The 21,997-nt window shown below is 38.7% G+C and overlaps 1 protein-coding gene across 4 annotated transcripts in view; it reads right to left on the minus strand.

Moving 5' to 3' along the window:
* Nucleotides 1-4,538: 4,538 nt before the first annotated feature.
* The window catches only part of MAEL (maelstrom spermatogenic transposon silencer), a 49,565-nt gene continuing 32,106 nt past the window's right edge, over nucleotides 4,539-21,997 (minus strand). For 3 of the 4 annotated variants that reach the window (XM_081489292.1, XM_081489291.1, XM_081489290.1), the window contains 4 exons: nucleotides 9,778-9,840; nucleotides 8,898-9,030; nucleotides 5,626-5,701; nucleotides 4,539-5,083 (listed from right to left, as the gene is read on the minus strand). In XM_081489292.1, coding sequence (XP_081345418.1) covers nucleotides 4,896-5,083; nucleotides 5,626-5,701; nucleotides 8,898-9,030; nucleotides 9,778-9,840 — 460 coding nt within the window. In that variant the 3' untranslated portion in view covers nucleotides 4,539-4,895. The remainder of the gene's footprint in view (nucleotides 5,084-5,625; nucleotides 5,702-8,897; nucleotides 9,031-9,777; nucleotides 9,841-21,997) is intronic. The other variant, XM_081489293.1, reaches the window with a different exon arrangement.

Consider the following 21,997-nt stretch of genomic DNA (forward strand, 5'->3'; position numbering starts at 1 on the left):
CCTGCAGGCCTCCCTGCCCGTCACCAACTCCCGGAATCCACCCAAACTCATGCCCATTGAGTCGGTGATGCCATCCAACCATCTTATCCTCTGTTGCCCCGTTCTCCTCCTGCCCTCAATCTTTCCAGCATCAGGGTCTTTTCCAATGAGTCAGCTCTTCGCAAGAGGTGGCCAAAGTATTGGAGTTTCAGCTTCAACATCAGTCCTTCCAATGAACATCCAGGACTGATCTCCTTTAGGATGGACTGGTTGGATCTCCTCACAGTCCAAGGGATTCTCAAGAGTCTTCTCCAACACCACAGTTCAAAAGCATCAATTCTTCAGAGCTCAGTTTTCTTTATAGTCCAACTCTCATATCCATACATGACTACTGGAAAAACAATAGTGTTGGCTAGATGGACCTTTGTTGACAAAGTAATATCTCTGCTTTTTAATATGCTGTCTAGGTTGGTCATAACTTTCCTTCCAAGGAGTAAGCGTCTTTTAATTTCATGGCTGCAATCACTATCTGCAGTGATCCTGGAGCCCCCCAAAATAAAGTCAACCACTGTTGCCCCATCTATTTGCCATGAAGTGGTGGGACTGGATACCATGATCTTAGTTTTCTGAATGTTGAGCTTTAAGCCAACTGTTTCACTCTCCTCTTTCACTTTCATCAAGAGGCTCTTTAGTTCTTCTTCACTTTCTGTCATAAGGGTGGTGTCATCTGCATATATGAGGTTATTCATATTTCTCCCAGCAATCTTGATTCCAGCTTGTGCTTCATCCAGCTCAGCGTTTCTCATGATGTACTCTGCATGTAAGTTAAATAAGCAGGGTGACAATATACAGCCTCGACGTACTCCTTTTCCTATTTGGGACCAGTCTGTTGTTCCATGTCCAGTTCTAACTGTTGCTTCCTGACCTGCATACAGGTTTCTCAAGAGGTAGGTCAGGTGGTCTGGTGTTCCAATCACTTTCAGAATTTTCCAGTTTACCGTGATCCACACAGTCAAGGCTTTGGCATAATCAATAAAGCAGAAATAGATGTTTTTCTGGAACTCTCTTCCTTTTTCAATGATCCAGCAGATGTTGGCAATTTGATCTCTGGCTCCTCTACCTTTTCTAAAACCAGCTTGAACAACTGGAAGTTCACGATTCATGTATTGCTCAAGCCTGGCTTGGAGAACTTTGAGCATTACTTTACTAGCATGTGAGATGAGTGCAATCGTGCAGTAGTATGCAGATTCTTTGGCATTGCCTTCCTTTGGGATTGGAATGAAAATGGACCTTTTCCAGTCCTGTGGCCACTGCTGAGTTTTTCAAATTTGCTGGCATATTGAGTGCAGCACTTTCACAGCATCATCTTTTAGGATTTGAAATAGCTCAACTGGAATTCCATCACCTCCACTAGCTTTGTTTGTAATGATGCTTCCAAAGGCCCACTTGAATTCACATTCCAGGATGTCTGGCTCTAGGTGAGTGATCACACCATCGTGATTATTCAAGGAGTTAGATATGATAGATTGACTGCCTGAAAAACTATGGACAGAGGTCCATAATATTTACAGGAAGCAGTGGTCAAAACCATTCCCAAGAAAAAGAAGTGCAAAAAGCAAAGTGATTGTCTGAGGAGGCCTTACAATAGCTGAGAAAAGAAGAGAAGCGAAAGGCAAAGAAGAAAAGCAAAGATATACCCATCTGAATGCAGAATTCCAAAGAATAGCAGAGAGTGGTAAGAAATTCTTCCTAAAGTGAACAATGCAAAGAAATAAGAGGAGAAGAACAGAATGCAAAAGACTAGAGATCTCTTTAAGAAAATTAGAGATACCAACAGAACATGTCATACAAATATGGGCACAATAAAGGACAGAAATGGTATGGACCTAACAGAAGAGATTAAAAGAGGTTGCAAGAAAACCCAGAAGACTATACAAAAAAGATCTTAATGACCCAGATAAACACAATGGTGTGATCATTCACCTAGAGCCAGACATCCTGGAGTGTGAAGTCAAGTGGGCCTTAGCATCATTATGAACAAAAGCTAGTGGAAGTGATGGAATTCCAGCTGAGCTATTTCAAATCCTAAAAGATGATGCTGTTAAAGTGCTGCACTCAGGATCCCAGCAAATTTGGAAAACTCAGCAGTGGCCACAGGACTGGAAAATGCCAGTTTTCATTTCAATCCCAAAGAAGGGCAATGCCAAAGTATGTTCAAACTACTGCAAAATTTCACTCACTTCACATGCTGGCAAAGTAATACTCAAAATCTTCCAAGCTAGGCTTCAACAGTACATGAACCCAGAACCTCCAGATATAGAAGATGGATTTAGAAAAGGCAAAGGAACCAGAGAGCAAATTGCTAACATCCTTCGGATTATAGAAAAAGCAAGGTAATTCCAGAAAAACATCTACTTCTGCTTCATTGACTATGATAAAGCCTTTGACTGTGTGGATCACAACAAACTGTGGAAAATTCTTAAAGAGATGGAAATACCAGACCACCTTACCTGCCTCCTGAGAAATCTGTATGAAGGTCAAGAATCCAACAGTTAGAACTGGACATGGAACAATGGACCAGTTACAAATTGCGAAACGAGTATATCAAAGCTATATACTCTCACCCTGCTTATTTAACTTATATGTAGAGTACATCATGCGAAATGCCAAGCTGGATAAAGCAGAAGCTGGAATCAAGATTGCTGGGAGAAATATCAATAACCTCAGATATGCAGATGACACCACCTTTATGGCAGAAAGCAAAGGAACTAAAGAGCCTCTTAATGAAGGTGAGAGACTGAAAAAGCTGATTTAATTCTCAACATTCAAAAAACGAAGATCATGGCATCTGGTCCCATCACTTCATAGCAAATGGATGGGGAAACAATGCAAACAGTGACAGCTTTTATTTTCTTGGGCTCCAAAATCATTGTGGACTGTGACTGCAGCCATGAAATTAAAAGATGTTTGCTCCTTGGAAGCAAAGCTATGACCAATTTAGACAACGTATTAAAAAGCAGAGACATTACTTTGCCAAGAGAGGTTCACCTAGTCAAAGCTATGGTTTTTCCAGTAGTCATGTATAGATCTGAGATTTGGACCATAAGGAAGTCTGGGCACCGAAGAACTGACTTTCGAATTATGGGTTTGGAGAAGACTCTTGAGTCCCTTGGACTGCAAGGAGAGTAAACCCGTCAATCCTAAAGGACGTCAACCCTGAATATTCATTGGAAGCTGATGCTGAAGCTCCAATACTTTGACAACTTGATGAGAAGAGCCTACTCATTGGAAAAGACCCTGATGCTGGCAAGACTGAAGGCAGGAGGAGAAAGGCAGAAGAGGACAAGGTGGTTGGATGGCGTTACTGATTCAATGGACATGAGTTTGAGCAAGCTCTGGGAGACAGGGAGGCCTGGCATGCTGCAGTCCATGGGGTCGCAAAGAGCCAGACATGACTGAATGACTGAACTCAATTACTGTCATGCTGATTTTGAAGAAAGATAAAGTGGTCTCACAGCTTATAAAGATTTAAAAACCAATCTGCTAGTAGAAAATATATAAACTTACATTCAATAACTGTTCCTTGTTTAAAGATCTGATATCAGAGATAGATGAAAAGGAGGTAAAAGACAGTGAGGTTATGAGTAACATGGTCTTTGGAGTCAGACATGGTTAACATTTCTTCCATGAAGTAGCTATATGACCTGAATCTCTGAGTTGTATCTGTGTGTGCTCTGTCACTCAGTCGTGTCTGACTCGTTGAGACTCCCTGGACTCTAGCCCACCAGGCTCTTCGGCCCATAGAATTTTACTAGAGTGGGTTGCCATTTCCTTCTCCGGGGATATTCCCAACCCAGGGATCAAACCTGCATCTCTTGTGTTTCCTGCACTGGCAGAAAAATTCTTTACCACTGCGCCACCTGTGTGTGTAAAATGGAATGAAAGTATCACCTTCTTCAGAGTGGTTATTAAGAACTTTACAAGATGTGTGTATTTGCGTAAATGCGTGTGTGTGTGTGTGTACATATCTCCACAATGTAGGTAGTCAGTAGTAAAGGAGAATACGGCTATTAAGAAAAACCAGAGTCCAAGTAATTCACCTGGGTTTTGAGTCAAACAGACCTAAATTAGAATGCTGTTTCTGCCACTGCCATCTATGGTCTTACTATGGTTCCAAGAAAAAAGTGTTACTGTATCTCTTTTCCCACTCCAGGGCTATATAATAGCCCAAGTAGAGAACATGAGCCAGTTTAAGTCAGTCACAAATAGGCCAAATTCTTGACTCAAAATATATCTGCTTGGAATATGCAGAAAGCTTTGTGGTCAAGTAAACCTGGAATCTGGTCACTATCTAGCCATATGGTTTGGGGAAAATTACATAATCTCCTTTTGGTTTCTCATTCTTCAAATGACTTTTGCCAAAGTTGGCATGTTTCTAAGACTTTAAGTAGAAAACGTTTTTTTGTTAAAGACTAATTTTCTTAGATATTTGTAATGAAAAGAGCTGGTCTCAATGGTACCATTCCACATCTCATAATGGAAAGAAATACATAAAACTATTTTAAAATCTTTCATAACAGATATTCAATACCTTTATTGTGGAGGAAAAGATACAAAAATATAACATTCCCAAAAGCACAACTCTTAAAATGCTGGTTTTATTACAGGACTCAAAACTTGAATGGCATTCCCATAATACAGTCAGAAAGTAGAACAAGCCCTAAAGAAAAAAGCAAAAATGCCAAGATCTTCTCCAACCACAATTATTTTTAATCCATGAAACAGAATTTCCTTACAAATTAAGTAGTTTTTATAGTAATGACATTTATCATTGTTGTCATCTGTTTAATATATGACTACAGTCAGAAGGGAAGTTGGGCCTGTTATTTTTCCAGAAATTGAAAAATGTACCATCATTAAGATAAGGAAGAGAAAGATTTGTATCCATGTTTTGGTGATGCGTAAGGTGAGACTGAAGTCTCACAGTTGGAGAATTTATGGATATTGCTGGAGGAATTGGAGATGCTCTCTAGTAAGCGGGTAATCCCTCTTCCCCGAACACTGCTGTTTTGGCCCGAGATTTTCACCCCAGATGGGTAGTCACCTAGGATATTAAAAATACAAGAAAAGAAATGTAGCAATTTCACAGTCTTATTATAAACAGCTTCCTCAATTGACTCATCCTACTGCACACCTTTCACTAAACCATGATTAAACAGATCATCAAAAGGGGAGATAATTCTTAGAGTAAATGCCAAAAGGCTGAACAAGACTATTCTTTTTAAGTCCTGGAAACCTTAATTGAAGTTCTTTAGGGACCATTTGAAATTTCATGTCACTAGCTTTTTTCAACTTTCCCATTTCCCCAAAGACACCCTCACATCAAAACTATAGAACAATAGCTGCTACAAGAGTAACAGGCTTTCTTTTAAATGCCCTGAACAAAATTCTGAAGTGTAAGTTAAATTTTATCAAAGTGATCAAAAGTCACACATATCCAAATAAAGTGTTTTTGACAAGTAAAACTCCCAATTCAAGATCCTTATGTCCTAAAGCCAATTTGGAACATCTGTTTAAGTACCATACCCTGGGATCTTAGAAAGACCCTAACTTTTTGAGGTGTCTTATTAAACATAGGATGCTTACCAGTGGGTGTGTTTGATCTTTGTTCTTGATTAGAAGAGCTGAAATGAGAAAATCCTGGACTCTCAACCCTTAGCTTCTATAAGTAAAAACCAACCAACAAACAAACGAGAAAAAAACAGTGGGAAAAGTTTATTTCTTATTATTGGATCCTGTACTTCAAACTACTCCTTAAATACAAACTAACACCCACTTTATAGTGTCTGATCAACTTTTGAAGAGTACTGTTGTAAAGGAAAGCAGAAGGAAACCTTTGAGGGGGAAATTACAGCATAAAAAAGGGTTTTTATTTTTAAATATGAGATCATACAATGTTTCCTAAGAAGAATGACTCAGAACAGAAAGAAACCCTAGTGATGAAGGAAAAAGTATAAAATCATTACAGCCATGTCCTTAGGTAGGTAAGAGAATGAGATATATAGAAATAAAAGGATTGGCCTTAGATAGAAACATAGACAATTCATGCATTAAAGCAGAGTATATGGTGAATGTAATGGTAGGAATACATGGAAAACCTCTTGATTGCTTCTATTTTCTCAGAGAAGGAGGGGATAAGAGTGTCAGCTAGAACAAGGATGAAGGAAGAGGTGATGGAAGTTTGAAGTGAGAGAAGATGAGAAATAACTGTCTAGGACAGAGGAAGATTAATCAAACCAGAGAAATGGACAACTGCCACACACTGCTAAGGGCTCACCTGAAGTTGGTGGTGATGGATATTAAATAATACCAGCCAGTATGGTAGTTTCTTTTCAAATGTATAAGAACAGAGTAGGTAAAAAGCTGATTTAATCAAGGTTAGTGTTTATTAAGCAAGTATGATGAAGAACGAAAGGCCAATGGAGTTGACAGTGCAAGTGAGTGGAAATAACAGAGCAAAGAATCTAAAATGGGAAGGAAGGAGGTGAAGGGCAAGGTGAGGAGAGAGAAAGACACAAGGTGCAGCACTGTCCATGTGTGAACGGTACCCCCAGAGTTGTGCAATGCAGTGACCCTGTGAAGGAGGCTTCAGAATAGTGGAGACACAGAAGGTCTCAGTCAAGATAAAAAACTGCTGGCACTGAGGTACCAGAGAAAGACAGTGGGGGTTGCAGAGTAGGATGCTTGAAACTGAGATTGTGGGAAGATGCCACTGGGACCTAGAATATGATCACAGGAGTGGATAGTTGATGTATGGCACCACTGGAGAAGGGAAAGTCAACGAACTGAAATATCAGGCAGTTAGAAAGATCTATGGGGAAACTGAAATCAAGAATTCTGACAGCAATACTGTTTTATCTTCTGCCTCAGTGTTGCTCTAAGAATGAAGATGTCCAACTCAGGGGCCTATGGACTCCAAAAATGGGTTATCAAGTGCTACAGCCTGAATGACATGAGATTCAAAGCCTAGGGATTTTAGAGAGAAGTTAGGAAGTCTGGAGGCCACAAAGTTAAATAAAGACAACTACCTCAAATCTAGGCCCACAATAAATGAGGGGAAAAAATGTCACCATTTTAAAGAGCTAACAGGGAAGCAGTGTCTTTAGAGGACAGTCAACTTTTAGTTAGAATCAAGGAGGAAAACAGGCCTTCCCCAACGGAGGCTGACAATACAAGATTTTGTTGATAACTGAGGTTGAGAAGACACAGTTTTTCAGGAGTTGGGGAGGGCTGAATACAGAATCGGCCTAGTAAGATGAGTCTGGGAAATGAGCGAGGATCTAGGTACCCTGAGCTTGCATAGGGACTGATGCTAACAATGAAGGGGGGGATAATGAGACTAAACCTGGTAGTTTCAACACAGACGGCGATGATGGGGCTAAGGCAGGGTTTCTCATCCTGGATACTATTGACATTTTAAGGCTAAGTAATATTTTGTTTAGAAGGCTGTCCTGTCCCTTGTGGCTCAGCTGGCAAAGAATCTGCCTGCAATGCAGGAGATCTGGGTTTGATGCCTGGATTGGGAAGATCCTCTAGAGAAGGGAAAGGCTACCCACTCCAGTATTTTGACCTAGAGAATTCCATGGACTATATTATATTAGTCCGTGGGGTCACAAAGAGTCGGACATGACTGAGTGACTTTCACTTTCTTTCATTGTACATTATCAGGTGTTTAGCAGGCTTACTGGTTATCTACTCACTAGATGCCAGCAGCACCCCATTCCCAGCTGTAACAACCAAAAACGTCTCCAAGTGTTGCCAAATGTCCCCTGAACGGCACAAAAATGGGCCCTAGTGAAGAATCACTGGGCTAAGAGTTAACAATACAGAAAGAGAACAGTCTTGCCCAGATTTAAAAATTGTCACATGAGTAAGACAGACTTTGGTGGGGGGGGGGTGGTTTACACTTATGAGTTTTAACAAAGAGATTTGTGAAACCACCACTGCAATTAGGAGACAGAGCCATCCTATCACCTCAAAAACCTTCCTCACACTATCCCTTTACAGACCCACCCTCCCCCATCCCCTGGGAACCACTGACATGTCATCATTATCATTTGTATTTTCAAGAATGTCACATAAATGGAATCATACAGTATATAACCTTTTGAGACTGCTGCTTTTGCTAAGCATAAGTAGTGCCTTTGAGATTGATACTAATAGTTATTTGTAGCAATCCTTCATTCCATTTTGGGGTTCCCCTTTCATTATTTTATTAACTATTTTAAAATAATAATACTTATTTATTATGTACTATATTCTAAGGCAGAATTCTTAGTACTTTAGTATACTGCTACATTTAACCCTACAACTACTAGCCCTTATTATTACTATTGTTCTACAGATAAGAAATCAGCATGGAAAGTTCAAACAACTCACAGTCACACAGCCTGTATGTAGCAGAGCCTGAAGTGAGATTCAGGAATTCTAACTAGAGAGGCCATACTTTTAACTGCTCTCCTCTCAGTAGTATAGTGAGGCCTACAAGTAGGTAAACAGCAAGGAGGGAAGAGAGGTGGTAGGGAAATTATATTAGCCTCTAATCAAATCCTGAATCAGGTCTTATATTTAATGTATCTACTTCAAAAATGTGTATCATATAATTTTTTGAATAAATGTTTGAATGTGTTTTGTATAAAGACTAATGCCAAATGTTCCCCAGAAGGAAAAAATATACCAGGAAAGAAAAGAATCTTATGCAAAATCCAATTGGATTAAAAACTGACACTCCATGAAGGATTAAAAAAATGTTTAAGAGAAGAGGGACCCAAAAAAGGAAAGATCTTTATCTATTATGGACCAGGACCATACTGAGCAGGACATAAGAAACTACCAGCAACCAAGAGTCAGCTCCTTACCTGGTAACGCCCTGCATCCAATACAACCATTTTGGGTGTCACACTATTGCTGGCCTCATAATCTTGAAGTGGTACATGAGCCTCTGTGAGCTGGATTCCAAAGAGAGTGGCCAGAGAATTACTGATGCAGTACCTTTAAAAAGAAATTCAAAATGTTCACTATCAGAATCTTATCTAATTCATTTAAAAAGCAGTCACATTTAAAAAATTTCTAACAAAGTATGTGAGAGATACTGTAAATCTGGGAAAAAATAAATTTAGAGATTTGAATAAAAATGAGAATTGGTAGCAGCACATATAAAACTGGACATCAGTGGTAAGCAATACTTTGATTACCAAATATAATATCAGCCTCGTTATAAGAGAACAGGAATGAGGGTAAAGATTACCAGAATTCTCGTATATTTAAGGCAGGGAGAGACAACACCAGAAGGAGGGCTAAAACTTAAACACTTATTCATTCTCAGACCAACTATCAGCAGCTGTATAAAGTGATCAACAGAGCACTTACAGATCTGAGGCTGCAAGTACTTTCTTGACAAAATGAGGAGAAAAGGGTCTCTATTTTTTGAGCACCTTCACAAGGAAGTGCTGTTCTTAATGACAGTAGGGGATTTCGCTTTCCTATAGGAATCCTAGAAGGAAAATTTCAGCTTAAGTGCTTCTGAAGGGTCAAATTGCTCAGGTGGTAACTACAACCAACAAGCAGTGACAGGGGCAGAATAATAAAACTAACATGATTTTAAAAAGCGTTTGTTTTAAAAGGGAACTGTGGAAACAGAGGTGAAGAGTGATACATCCTATGTGTCAAAGCAACAACAAGGAAAGTTGCAAAGAATTCAATGCAGATTAGAGTATTATGAAGACACTCCTAACTTACGCAATTTTCTTGCACACAGCTAAAGCACAGAAGAGAATATCATTTTCTTCATGCCACTTGCACCTGTATAAAGAAAGACTTTAATATCCTGATCTAATGAGTTTTCATGTGCCAAATTTCAAACTTACTTAGTATCAATTTTTCTTAAATTATTTCATTACTCAAATGCTAAAATTTCTAATTTAACACACAAAAATAGATTTTTTTTAAAAAAAAGTTTTTTACATTACTTCCTCAGATGCAAATTCATGACATACTGCAAACAACACACAACTATAAGAGACAAATTTTATCTTGAAATAAAATGAGCATTCAGGAGACATATTAGTGACTATGGTTAGCACGTACTCATAAAACAAGCATTTACTGAATACATACTACTTACCAAGCTTGCTCTAGGCATTAGGGATACAGCATTGAATGAAACACACTTCTGCACACAAAACTTACTTTCTAATGGGGAAGTCAGATTAAAGATATGTAGGCATGACATATAGTAAGTTAGATGATAAGTTCTAAGAAGGAAAAAGACAAAAAGGTGATATGAAATGCTATAGAAGGGTGACATTTTAGATAAGTTAGGCAGGGAAGGTATGACTGAGAAGTGGATGTTTGAGTGAAGACTTCAGGCAGTGATGTAAAAATGACCAACAACATACATACAAGAACCACTATAAATCTGCATATATCTTCCCCCTGAGTGCCAAAGTCTACTGAGACTCAGAAGAGCACTACCTGCATAATACTGGGTTGGCCAAAAAGTTTGTTTGGGGCTTTCTGAAAGATGAACAAACTGTTTGGCCAATCCAATAGGAGGCGTGCCTGAACTTAGCAAGAATCTCCATTTAAAAATTATAAACATGGTAAACAGTAAGTACTGCAATGTCTATCTACTTACTAACCATTAAAGAAGGAAACAATCCCATTTACCATCACATCAAAAAGAATAAAAAATACCTAAAAATAAACCTACCTAAGGATGCAAAAGGACTGAAATTCAAAACCTAGAAGATACTGATTAAAAAATCTAAAGATGACATCAACAAACAGAAAGATAAACCATGTTATTGGACTGGAAGAATCAATATTGTCAAAATACTACCTCAGTCTACTGATTCAACACAATCCCTGTCAAATTACCAATGGGAGATCAAGAACAAAAGACTTAAAATTTTATGGAAATACAAAAGACCCAAACAGCCAAAGCAATCCTGAGAGAAAAACAGAGCTGGAGAAATAAGGTTCCTTGACTTCAGACTATATTATAAAGCTACAGTCATCATGAACAGTATGAAAAGGCAAAAAGATATGACACTGAAAGATGGAACTCTCCAGCTTGGTAGGTACCCTATATGTTACTGGAGAAGAGTGGAGCAATAGCTCCAGAAGGAATGAAGAGGCTGAGCCAAAGCAAAAGCAATGCCCAGCTGTGGGTGTGTCTGGTGGTAAAAGTAAAGTCCGATGCTATAAAGAACAATAACAATGCACAGGAACCTGAAATGTTAGGTCTGTGAGTCAAGATTAAATGAATGTGATCAAACAGAAGATGGCAAAACTGAACATTGACATTTTAGAAATCAGTAAACTAAAATGGAAGGGAACGCGCGAATTTAATTCAAAGGATCATTATATCTAAAATTGTGGGCAAGAATCCCTTAAAGGAATGGAGTAGCCCTCACAGTCAACAAAGGAGTCCAAAATGCAGTACTTGGGTGTAATCTCAAAAATGATAGAATGATCTCGGCTCGCTTCCAAGGCAAATCATTCAATATCACAGTAATGCAAGTCAATGACCCAATCACTAATGCTGAAGAAGTTAAAGTTCAACAGTTCTATGATGACCTACAGAACCTACTGGAACTAACAACAAAAAAAGATGTCCTTTTCATCATAGGGGACTAGAATGCAAAAGAAGGAAGTCAAGAGATACCTGGAATTACAAGCAAGTTTGACCTTGGAGTACAAAATGAAGCAGGGCAAAGGCTAACAAAGTTTTGCCGAGAGAACACACTGGTCATAGAAAACACTCTTTTCCAGCAACACAAGAGGCGATTCCACACATGGACATCACCAGATGGTCAATACCGAAATCAGATTGATTATATTCTTTGTAGCCAAAGATGGAGAAGCTCTACACAGTCAGCAAAAATAAGACCTGGAGCTGACTATGGCTCAGATCATAAGCTCCATACAGCAAAATTCAGGCTCAAGTTGAATGAAGTAGGGAAAACCACTAAGACATTCAGGTATGACCTAAATCAAATCCCTTATGTTTATACAGTGGAGGTGATTAATAGACTCAAGGGACCAGAGCTGGTAGAAGAGTGCCTGCAGAACTGTGGATGCAGGTTCATGACATTGTACAGGAGGTGGTGACCAAAACCACCCCCAAGAAAAAGAAATGCAAAAAGGCAAAATGGTTGTCTGAGGAGGCCTTACAAATAGCTGAGAAAAGAAGTGAAAGGCAAAGGAGAAAGGGAAAGATATACCCAAATGAATGCAGAGTTCCAGAGAATAGTAAGGAGATATAAGAAAGCCTTCTTAAGCGAACAATGCAAAGAAACAGAGGAAAGTAACAGAATGGGAAAGACTAGAGATCTCTTTAAGCAAAATAGAGACATTTCATGCAAAGGGAAACTTTTCATGCAAAGTTGGGCACAATAAAGGACAAAAATGGCAAGGACCTAACAGAAGCAGAAGAGATTAAGAAGAGGTGGCAAAACTACAGAGAAGATCTGTACAAAAAAAGCTCTTAGTGACCCAGATAACTATGATGGTGTGATCACTCACCTAGAGCTAGACATCCTGGAGTGTGAAGTCAAGTGGGCCTTAGAAAGCATTACTGTGAACAAAGCTAGTGGAGGTGACGCATTTCCAGCTGAGCTATTTCAAATCCTAAAAGATGATGTCTGAAAGTGCTGCACTCATTATGCCAGCAAATTTGGAAAACTCAGCAGTGGCCATGGGACTGGAAAATGTCAGTTTTCATTCCAATCCCAAAGAAAGGCAATGCCAATGAATGTTCAAATTACTGTACAACTGTACTCATTTTACATGCCAGCTCGATTATGCTCAAAATCCTTCAAGCTAGACTGCAGGAGTATGTGAACTGAGAACTTCCAGATGTACAAGCTGGATTTGGAAAAGGCAGAGGAACCAGATTTCAAATTGCCAACATACTCTGGATCATAGAAAAAGCAAGGGAATTTCAAAAAAACACCTACTTCTGCTTCATTGACTATGCTAAAGCCTTTGACTGTGTGGATCACAACAAACTGGAATATTCTTAATGAGATGGAAATCTCAGACCACCTGACCTGCCTCCTGAGAAACCTGTACACGTGACAAGAAGCAACAGTTAGAATGAACACTGAACAATGTACTGGCTCCAAATGAGGCAAGGACCATGTCAAGACTATATACTGTCACCCTACTGATTTAACTGACAAAGCAGAGTACATCCTGCAAAATACTGGGCTGGATGAATCACAACCTGGAATCAAGATTGCTGGGAGAAATATCAACAACCTCAGGTAAGTAGATGATACCACTTGAACAGCACAAAGAGCCTCTTGATGAAGGTGAAAGAAGAGAGTGAAAAAGATGGCTTAAAACTCAACATGAAAACACAAAGATCATGGCATCTGGTCCCATCACTTCATGGCAAATAGATGGGGAAACAGTGACAGACTTTATTTTCTTGGGCTCCAAATCACTGCAGACAGTCACTGCAGCCACAAAATTAAAAGACGCTTGCTCCCAGGAAGAATAGCTACAACAAACCTAGACAGTGTATTAAAAAGCAGAGACATCACTTTGCTGACAAATGTCCATACAGTCAAAGCTATGGTTTTTTCCAGTAGTCATGTATGGATATGAGAGTTGGACCATAAGGAAAGCTGATTGCTGAAGAATTGATGCTTTTGAACTGTGGTGCTGGAGAAGACCCTTAAGAATCCCTTGGACATCAAGGAGATCAAACCAATCCTAAAGGAAATCAACCGTGAATATGCTGAAGCTCCAATACTTTGGGCACCTGATGCAAAGAGTCAATTCACTGGAAAGACCCTGAGCTGGGGAAGATTGAGGGTAAGAGGAGAAAGAGAAATGGAGGGTGAGATGTTTGGATGGCATCACTGACTCAATGGACATGGACATGAGTTTGAACAAACTCTGGGAGATAGTGAAGGACAGGGATACCTGGTATGCTGCAGTCCATGGGAGTGCATAGAGTTGGACACGATTTAGTGACTGAACAACAGCAACAACAATAAAAGGCACAAATACAGAGTTATAGATCAACTGAACACGATAGAAAGCCCAGAAATAAACCCACACACCTAGGATCAAATAATTTACAGCAAAGGAGGCAAAAGAGAACCCCATAAACAGTATGCCTTGAGAACCCCATGAATAGTATGAAAAGGCAAAAAGACAGGACACTGAAAGATGAACTCCCCAGCTCAGCAGGTACCCAATATGCAACTGGAGATCAATGGAGAAATAACTCCAGAAAAGAATGAAGAGATGAAGTCAAAGCAAAAACACCACTCAGTTGTAGATGTGACTGGTGATGGAAGTAAAGTTTGATGCTGTAAAGAGCAATATTGCGTAGGAACATGGAATGTTAGGTTCATGAATCAAGACAAATTGGAAGTGGTCAAACAGGAGATGGCAAGAGTGAACATCTACATTTTAGGAATCAATGAACTAAAATGGACTGGAATAGGTGAATTTAACTCAGATGACCATTGTATCTACTACTGTGGGCAAAAATCCCTTAGAAGAAATGGAGTAGCCATCATAGTCAAGAAGAGTCTGAAATGCAGTACTTGGATGCAATCTCAAAAACAACAGAACGATCTCTGTTCATTTCCAAGGCAAACCACTCAATATCACAGTAATCCAAGTCTATGCCCCGATCAGTAACGCTGAAAAAGCTGAAGTTGAATGGTTCTATGAAGACCTACAAGACTTTCTAGAACTAACAGCCCAAAAAAGATGTTCTTTTCATTATAGGGGACTGGAATGCAAAAGTAGGAAGTTAAGAAATACCTGGAGTAACAGGCAAATTTGGCCTTGGAGTACAGAATGAAGTAGAGCAAAGGATAATAGAGTTCTGCCAAGAAAATGCACTGGTCATAGCAAACACCCTCTTCAAACAACACAGGAGAAGACTCCACACATGGACATCACCAGATGGTCAAAACTGAAATCCGACTGATTATATTCTTTGCAGCCAAAGATGGAGAAGCTCTATACAGTCAGTAAAAACAAGACCAGGAGCTGACTGTGGCTCAGATCATGAACTTGTTATTGCCAAATTCAGACTTAATTTGAAGCAAGTCGGGAAAACCACTAGACCATTCAGGTATGACCTAAATCAAATCCCTTACTATTATACAGTGGAAGTGACAAATAGATTCAAGGGAGTAGATATGATAAAGTGCCTGATGAACTATGGATGGAGGTTCATAACACTGTACAGGAGGCAGTGATCAAGACCATCCCTAAGAAAAAGAAAGGCAAAATGGTTGTCTGAGGAGGCCTTACAAATAGCTATGAAAAGAAGAGAAGCAAAAGGCAAAGGAGAAAAGGAAAGATACACCCATCTGAATGGAGAGGTCCAAAGAACAGCAAGGAGAGATAGGAAAGCCTTCCTCAGTGATCAGTGCAAAGAAACAGGAAAACAATAGAATGGGAAAGACTAGAGATCTCTTCAAGAAAATTAGAGATACCAAGGGAACATTTCATGCAAAGATGGGCACAAAAGAAGACAGAAATGGTATGGATCTAACAGAAGCAGAAGATATTAAGAAGAGGTGGCAAGTATACACAGAAGAACTATACAAAAAAGATCTTCATGATGGTGTGATCACTCACCTAGAGCCAGACACCCTGGAATGCGAAGTCAAGTGGGACTTAGCAAGTATCACTACAAACAAAGCTAGTGGAGGTGATGCAATTCCAGCTGAGCTATTTCGAATCCTAAAAGATGATGCTGTGAAAGTGCTGCACTCAATATGCCAGCAAGTTTGGAAAACTCAGCAGTGGCCATGAGACTGTAAAAGGTCAGTTTTCATTCCAATCCCAAAGAAAGGCAATGCCAAAGAGTGCTCAAACTGCTGCACAATTGCACTCATCTCACATGCTAGTAAAGTAATGCTCAAAGTTCTCCAAGCCAGGCTTCAACAGTACGTGAACTGTCAACTTCCAGACATTCAAGCTGGATTTAGAAATGGCACAGGAACCAGAGATCAAATTGCCAACATCTGCTGGACCATCAAAAAAGCAAGAGAGTTCCAGAAAAACATCTACTTCTGCTTTACTGACTACGCCAAAGCCTTTGGCTTTGTGGATCACAATAAACTGTGGAAAATTCTTATAGAGATGGGAATACCAGTCCACCTGACCTGCCTCCTGAGAAGACTGCATGCAGGTCAAGAAGCAACAGTTAGAACTGGACATGGAACAGACTGGTTCCAAATCAGGAAAGGAGTACATCAAGGCTGTATATTGTCACCCTGCTTATTTATCTTATATGCAGAGTACATCAGGAGAAACACTGGGCTGGATGAAGCACAAGCTGGAATCAATATTGCCAGGAGAAATATCAATAACCTCAGATATGCAGATGACACCACCCCTATGGCACAGTGAAGAGGAGGAACTAAAGAGCCTTTTGACAAAAGTGAGAGAGGAGAGTGAAAAAGTTGGCTTAAAACTCAACATTCAGAAAACTAAGATCATGGCATCTGGTCCCATCACTTCATGGCAAATAGATGGGAAAAGTGAAAACAGCAACAAGAACTTTATTTTGGGTGGCTCTAAAATCACTGCAGATGGTGACTGCAGCCATGAAATTTAAAGACACTTGCTCCTTGCAAGAAAAGTTGTGACCAACCTAGATAGCATATTAAAAAGCAGAGACATTATTTTGCCAGCAAAGATCTGTCTAGTCAATGCTATAGTTTTCCCAGTAGTCATGTATGGATGTGAGAGTTGGACTTTAAAGAAAGCTGAGCACCAAAAAATTGATGCATTTGAACTGTGGTGTTGGAGAAGACTCTTCAGAGTCCCTTGGACTGCAAGGAGATCCAACCAGGAAATCAGCCCTGAATAATCACTGAAAGGACTGATGCTGAAGCTGAAACTCCAATACTTTGGCCACTTGATGCGAAAAGCTGACACATCTGAAAAGACCCTGATGCTGGGAAAGATTGAGGACTGGAGGAGAAGGGGATGACAGTGGATGGCATCACCAACTCAGTGTACATGAGTTTGAGTAAACTCCAGGAGTTGGTGATGGAAAGGGAAGCCTGGTGTGCTGCAGTCCATGGGGTTGCAAAGAGTCGGACATGACTGAGTGACTGAACTGAACTGAAGGAGGCAAAAATACATAATTGAGAAAAGATAGTCTCTTCATTGAGAGGTACTGAGAAAACTGGAATGTAAAGGAAATTAAATTAGAACATTCTCTAACATCATACATAAAAATAAACTAAAATGGATTAAAGACCTCAATGTAAGACCAACTATTATATAACTTAGAGGGAAACACAGGTAGAACAACTCTGACATAAAAATCACAGCAATCTCTCTTGTGACCCACCTCATAAAGAAAATAAAAACAAAAATAAACAACTGGGACCTAATGAAACCTAAAAGCTTTTGCACAGCAAAGAAAGTCATAAACAAGACAAAAAGACAACACCCAGAATGTGAGAAAATATTTGCAAACAAAGCCATCAACAAGGGATTAATTTTCAAAATATACAAACAACTCTTGCAAGTTCAGTATCAAAACCAAACAACCTAATCAAAAAAATGGGCAGAAGATCTAAACAGAAAGTTCTCTGAAGAAGACATAAAGATGGCTAACACATTAAAAGATGCTCAATATCACTAACTATTGGAGAAATGCAAAGCAAAACTATAAAGAGGTTTCACCTCACACTGGTCAGAATGGCCATCATCAAAAATTCTACAAATAATAAATGCTGGAGAGGGTGTGGAGAAAAGGGAACCCTCACACAGGGAACAGGGAACCTGTTGGTGGGGAATGTAAGTTGGTACAACCACTTTGGAGAAGAGGATGGAGGTTCCTCAAAAACGCTAAAGATAGACCTACCATGTGATCCTACAATCCCACTTCTGGGCGTATTTCCAGAGAAAACGATATTTCAGAAAGATACACGTACCCCCATGTTCACTGCAGCACTATTTCCAACAGCCAAGACACGGAAACAACCTAAATGTCCATTAACAGAAGAATGGACAAAGAAGATGTGATACATATATACAATGAAATAGTACTCAGCCATAAAGAATGAAATGATGCCATTTGCAGTAACATGGATGGCCTAGATATTATCATATCAAGTGAAGTAAGCCAGAGAAAGACAAATATTATATGACATTTGCCCATATAAGCATATGTGGAATCTAAAAAATATATAAAAATGTACTTATTTATAAAACAGAAACAGACTCACGGAGCTGGAAAACAAACTTACAATTACCAAAGGGGAAAGGTTTGGGTGAGGGATAAATTAGAAGGCTAGGATTAACATATACACCCTATTATGTATCAGAGAGAGAATCAAGGAGGACCTACTGTATAGCACAGGAAACTCTACTCAATACTCTGTAATAATTTATATGGGAAACAGAATCTGAAGAATAGATACACGTATCTATAACTGTATCACCATGTTGTACACCTGAAACTAACTCAACATCATAAGTAAACTACACTCCAGTAAGAAACAAACAAATCTAGTTCTCACATGTCCACGTGGAATCAAGATATTTTAAGTTTCCAGTTAGTTTTGCTCCTTATCCAGATCTTAATTCCCAAGAGCATCTACTTAATATACACATTTTCCATTGGAGATCATATTTTAAATGAAAGCAATTAAAAATATTACAATGTATCCCAGTATTTAAACAAAACTACAACAACAAAAACCCCAGAAAAATCTGACTCCAGGGAAAAATGTCTCCAGATCTCATCATACTGTTAAAAAGGACATTATCTTGATCTGGTTTTATTTATATTTACTGATCTTCCTCCAAATTATCCCAAAATATGAATGTATTTTCTAGTGAAGGATGATTCATTCTAAAAACTGTCAATAATCAGAACTTTGTATACTGTTATGCTAATATGCATTATGCAACCTCAAATCTAGCTTCAACTTTAATACATTTCCAATGTGCTTCTTTTATGAAATTCCACTCTAAAGTAATAACATAAAATCATAAGTATGTCTGTTAAGTCTGCAACTTCTTCTCCTAAAGTTTCAAAACTATCTTATCCATTAAAATAATGTGCAGCATAAAGGACTTTTACACTCTTTTCTTGATATCCCAAGGTCTCAATGATCTCTTTTGCTCTTATTTCAGGGTTAAGTTTCCTCCTTTTCAAGGATAGCCCTGCCTTTTCCTTTTCTCATTAACCACTGTCATCTGACAGTTACTGATGCTCTCCACTCTAGTCAAACTGACTCACTGTTTTTTCTCAATTATACTCTCAATGTTTTCAATCCTGACTCACTGCTCAGGCCATGTTATTCTTTTGGAAAGGTCCTCCCTTTAACCCAAATCTCTGCTTACAGAAATTCTATCCATCTTTCCAGAAGAAGCAAATAAAGCATTTATTATAACGGAAGATATGCTCTGTTTTCAAAAACATGAAATGGAAAAGTTAGAAATAATATATTAAAAAATTCTCTTAAGATCTGTTAAACTGATTTACTAAATTCAGAAACATACATAAATGTGTTATAATTCACATCATTTCTCTCAGAGAATAATGTATATATTTGTAATTTGTTGGCTTCCCAGTAAGTTCAGTAGACTTAATTTTTATGATTTTTATTTATCTTGCCACAGGACTTAATTTGGAGTTAGATCATAATAACAATTCATTTGATTAAAGTCCTCCAAGCAACAGCATCAAGCAATAGATATAATTCAATACTATATAAGTTACATAAAATATTTTAATCCAAAATAGTTTAGTTTTACATAACTTGGAAATAGCCTATATAAAGATACTTAATTGGTAGGTAGATAGATGAATTTATATATATATATACACACACACACACAAACTATTTTGTGCTTTCTAATAAATATAAGTAAACAGTTGCCTTTTATATTATTTGTTTATAATTTGACCACTGCATTTTTGTTGAACTACACTTGAATAGTTTTCCTTTCTAATGCATTCACAATGCTTTTTTCCTTTGGAATTTCTCTTAGGTAGAGCAATGACAATTCTGTGATTGTTTTCTCGTTTTTGTTAAAAGTTGATTATCAGGAGATTTTTTATTTGCCATATTTAGAATTTTATTAAGCATATATTGTTTCTAACTTACAGATGTCTCAACTTCCATGTTTTACCTAGTACAAAGATGATACACTCACAGTACTTTAAAAATGGCCTTAAATTATTGCTCCATTTTAAAGAAAAACATGAACAACAGTAGGGGTTTTCTAAATTTTTTTCTGTAATTATTGTACCCATTAAAAGTTGGTGAAAATTAAAAAGAAACAAATAAAGTACTTCATATATTAAATACATGAAGCGATTTCTCCCTCATGTGATTTATCATAATCTTTTGAAACTCTTTAAGAATTTTCATAAATTATCATATATAACTCACATAATGTGCTTTACTGCTCTTATCAGACAGGAGACTCTGAGGGCAAGGGCAATCCTGTTATTCTTTCCCTTGTTTCCCCCAGAACCTAGTCTCACGCCTTAAATACAAAAGTTGTATTTGTTAAATATCAAAACCTAAAGTTGGACTAAGAAAAAGCTGTTCTAAAGTGATGTCAAAATAGAAAACTCCACCTCTTAAAACTATGAATGATTCTGGTTCAAGATGCCTAAATTTATCTCCTCTTGCCCTTAAAACCCTATCAAAATGAAAGTCAAACTGTCATAGTAGTAGATGTCCACAATAAAGGAGAAAACAGGAAGAGGCCTCCAAGGAAGAGAGTTTAACAAATCTGTGGGATACAGCAAGTAAATGAAGGAGTGATAACTGATGGAACTAGACAAATGAAGTCACAGCCTTCAGTACTCACGGAATAGGCAGCACAGACACTAATCTACTTATGGACCTCTGGAGAAGCTCTGAACTCATGGACATGTCGCTGGCCAGAGAGCAGAGGTAAGATATGAGACTGGACTTCTTCTGTACAAAGAATAGTTAACTTCCCTGACTCCATGCAAAGAAGTGACCTATTCTTGGAGAACTAGGCATCAAGAATAGATGCTGAAAACCTACGGAAAAACCCTGAGAATTCTGGAATTTATGATTCGACCTCCAGCTTTACAACTAGCTCCTTTGTTTGCTTTCCCTTAGCAAAGCTTGATCAGTTGACAGTGCCAACTGGACAACACAGAGCACTTATTCATCTTTACAGCCTCATTCTAAAATGTGAACAGAGCTAAGGACAATCAGACATTCAAAGAAAGCCTGCAACACAAGAAAGGCCCACATAGGAAGATCACAGGGAGACGGAGGAGAAGGAAGCCTGGAGTGGGGCAATTCATGGGTTCGCAGAGTCAGACACGACTGAATGACTCAACAGCAACAGGAGGATCACAACTCACAACCCAGAAGAATGAGATAATCCAAGGAACCAAAGCAAGCTAACGTTTCTGCCTCACCAAGTACCCCAGTGAGATTTGTGAAGTTACTGCATCTATAATCCTAGGTTTTCTCTTCATCTCTTCAACCCTCATTAACACTGATGATTGGCTATGATGATTTATATAGATAGCAACTGTGGGCTGAAAGGTTCTAGAAGATCAAAAAGTCAATCTCTCCCAGTTTGAAAATGTCAGAGTTTGTGAGGGCTCTGTGCTGGGTCCTCTTCTCTCTGCACCCTCTGCTTAGATGATCTCATCTATACCCTGTAAGATCCATTTAGGCAGAGGATTTGCCTCTCTTCACTGCATTTTCAGTATCCAGAACAGTGCCTGAAATATAGTGAAGCAAATGCTGACATTCTCCAAACTTCTCCACTGAGTTCTAGGCCAGAACTACCAGCTGCTTACATACTATTTCTAGAACTTGCCTCACCAGAGCCTCAACATATTCTAAACTTGCTCCTCTTTCACATCCTCTTCTACTCTGAGGTCTACACTAGAAACCCGTGCACTGTCGTTAGGTTTTCCTCTTTTCATTCTCTCTTCCTG

Source organism: Giraffa tippelskirchi, chromosome 5 (assembly GCF_054371585.1).
Source record: "Giraffa tippelskirchi isolate mGirTip1 chromosome 5, T2T-mGirTip1v1.2.pri, whole genome shotgun sequence".
Lineage (NCBI taxonomy): Eukaryota > Metazoa > Chordata > Mammalia > Artiodactyla > Giraffidae > Giraffa > Giraffa tippelskirchi.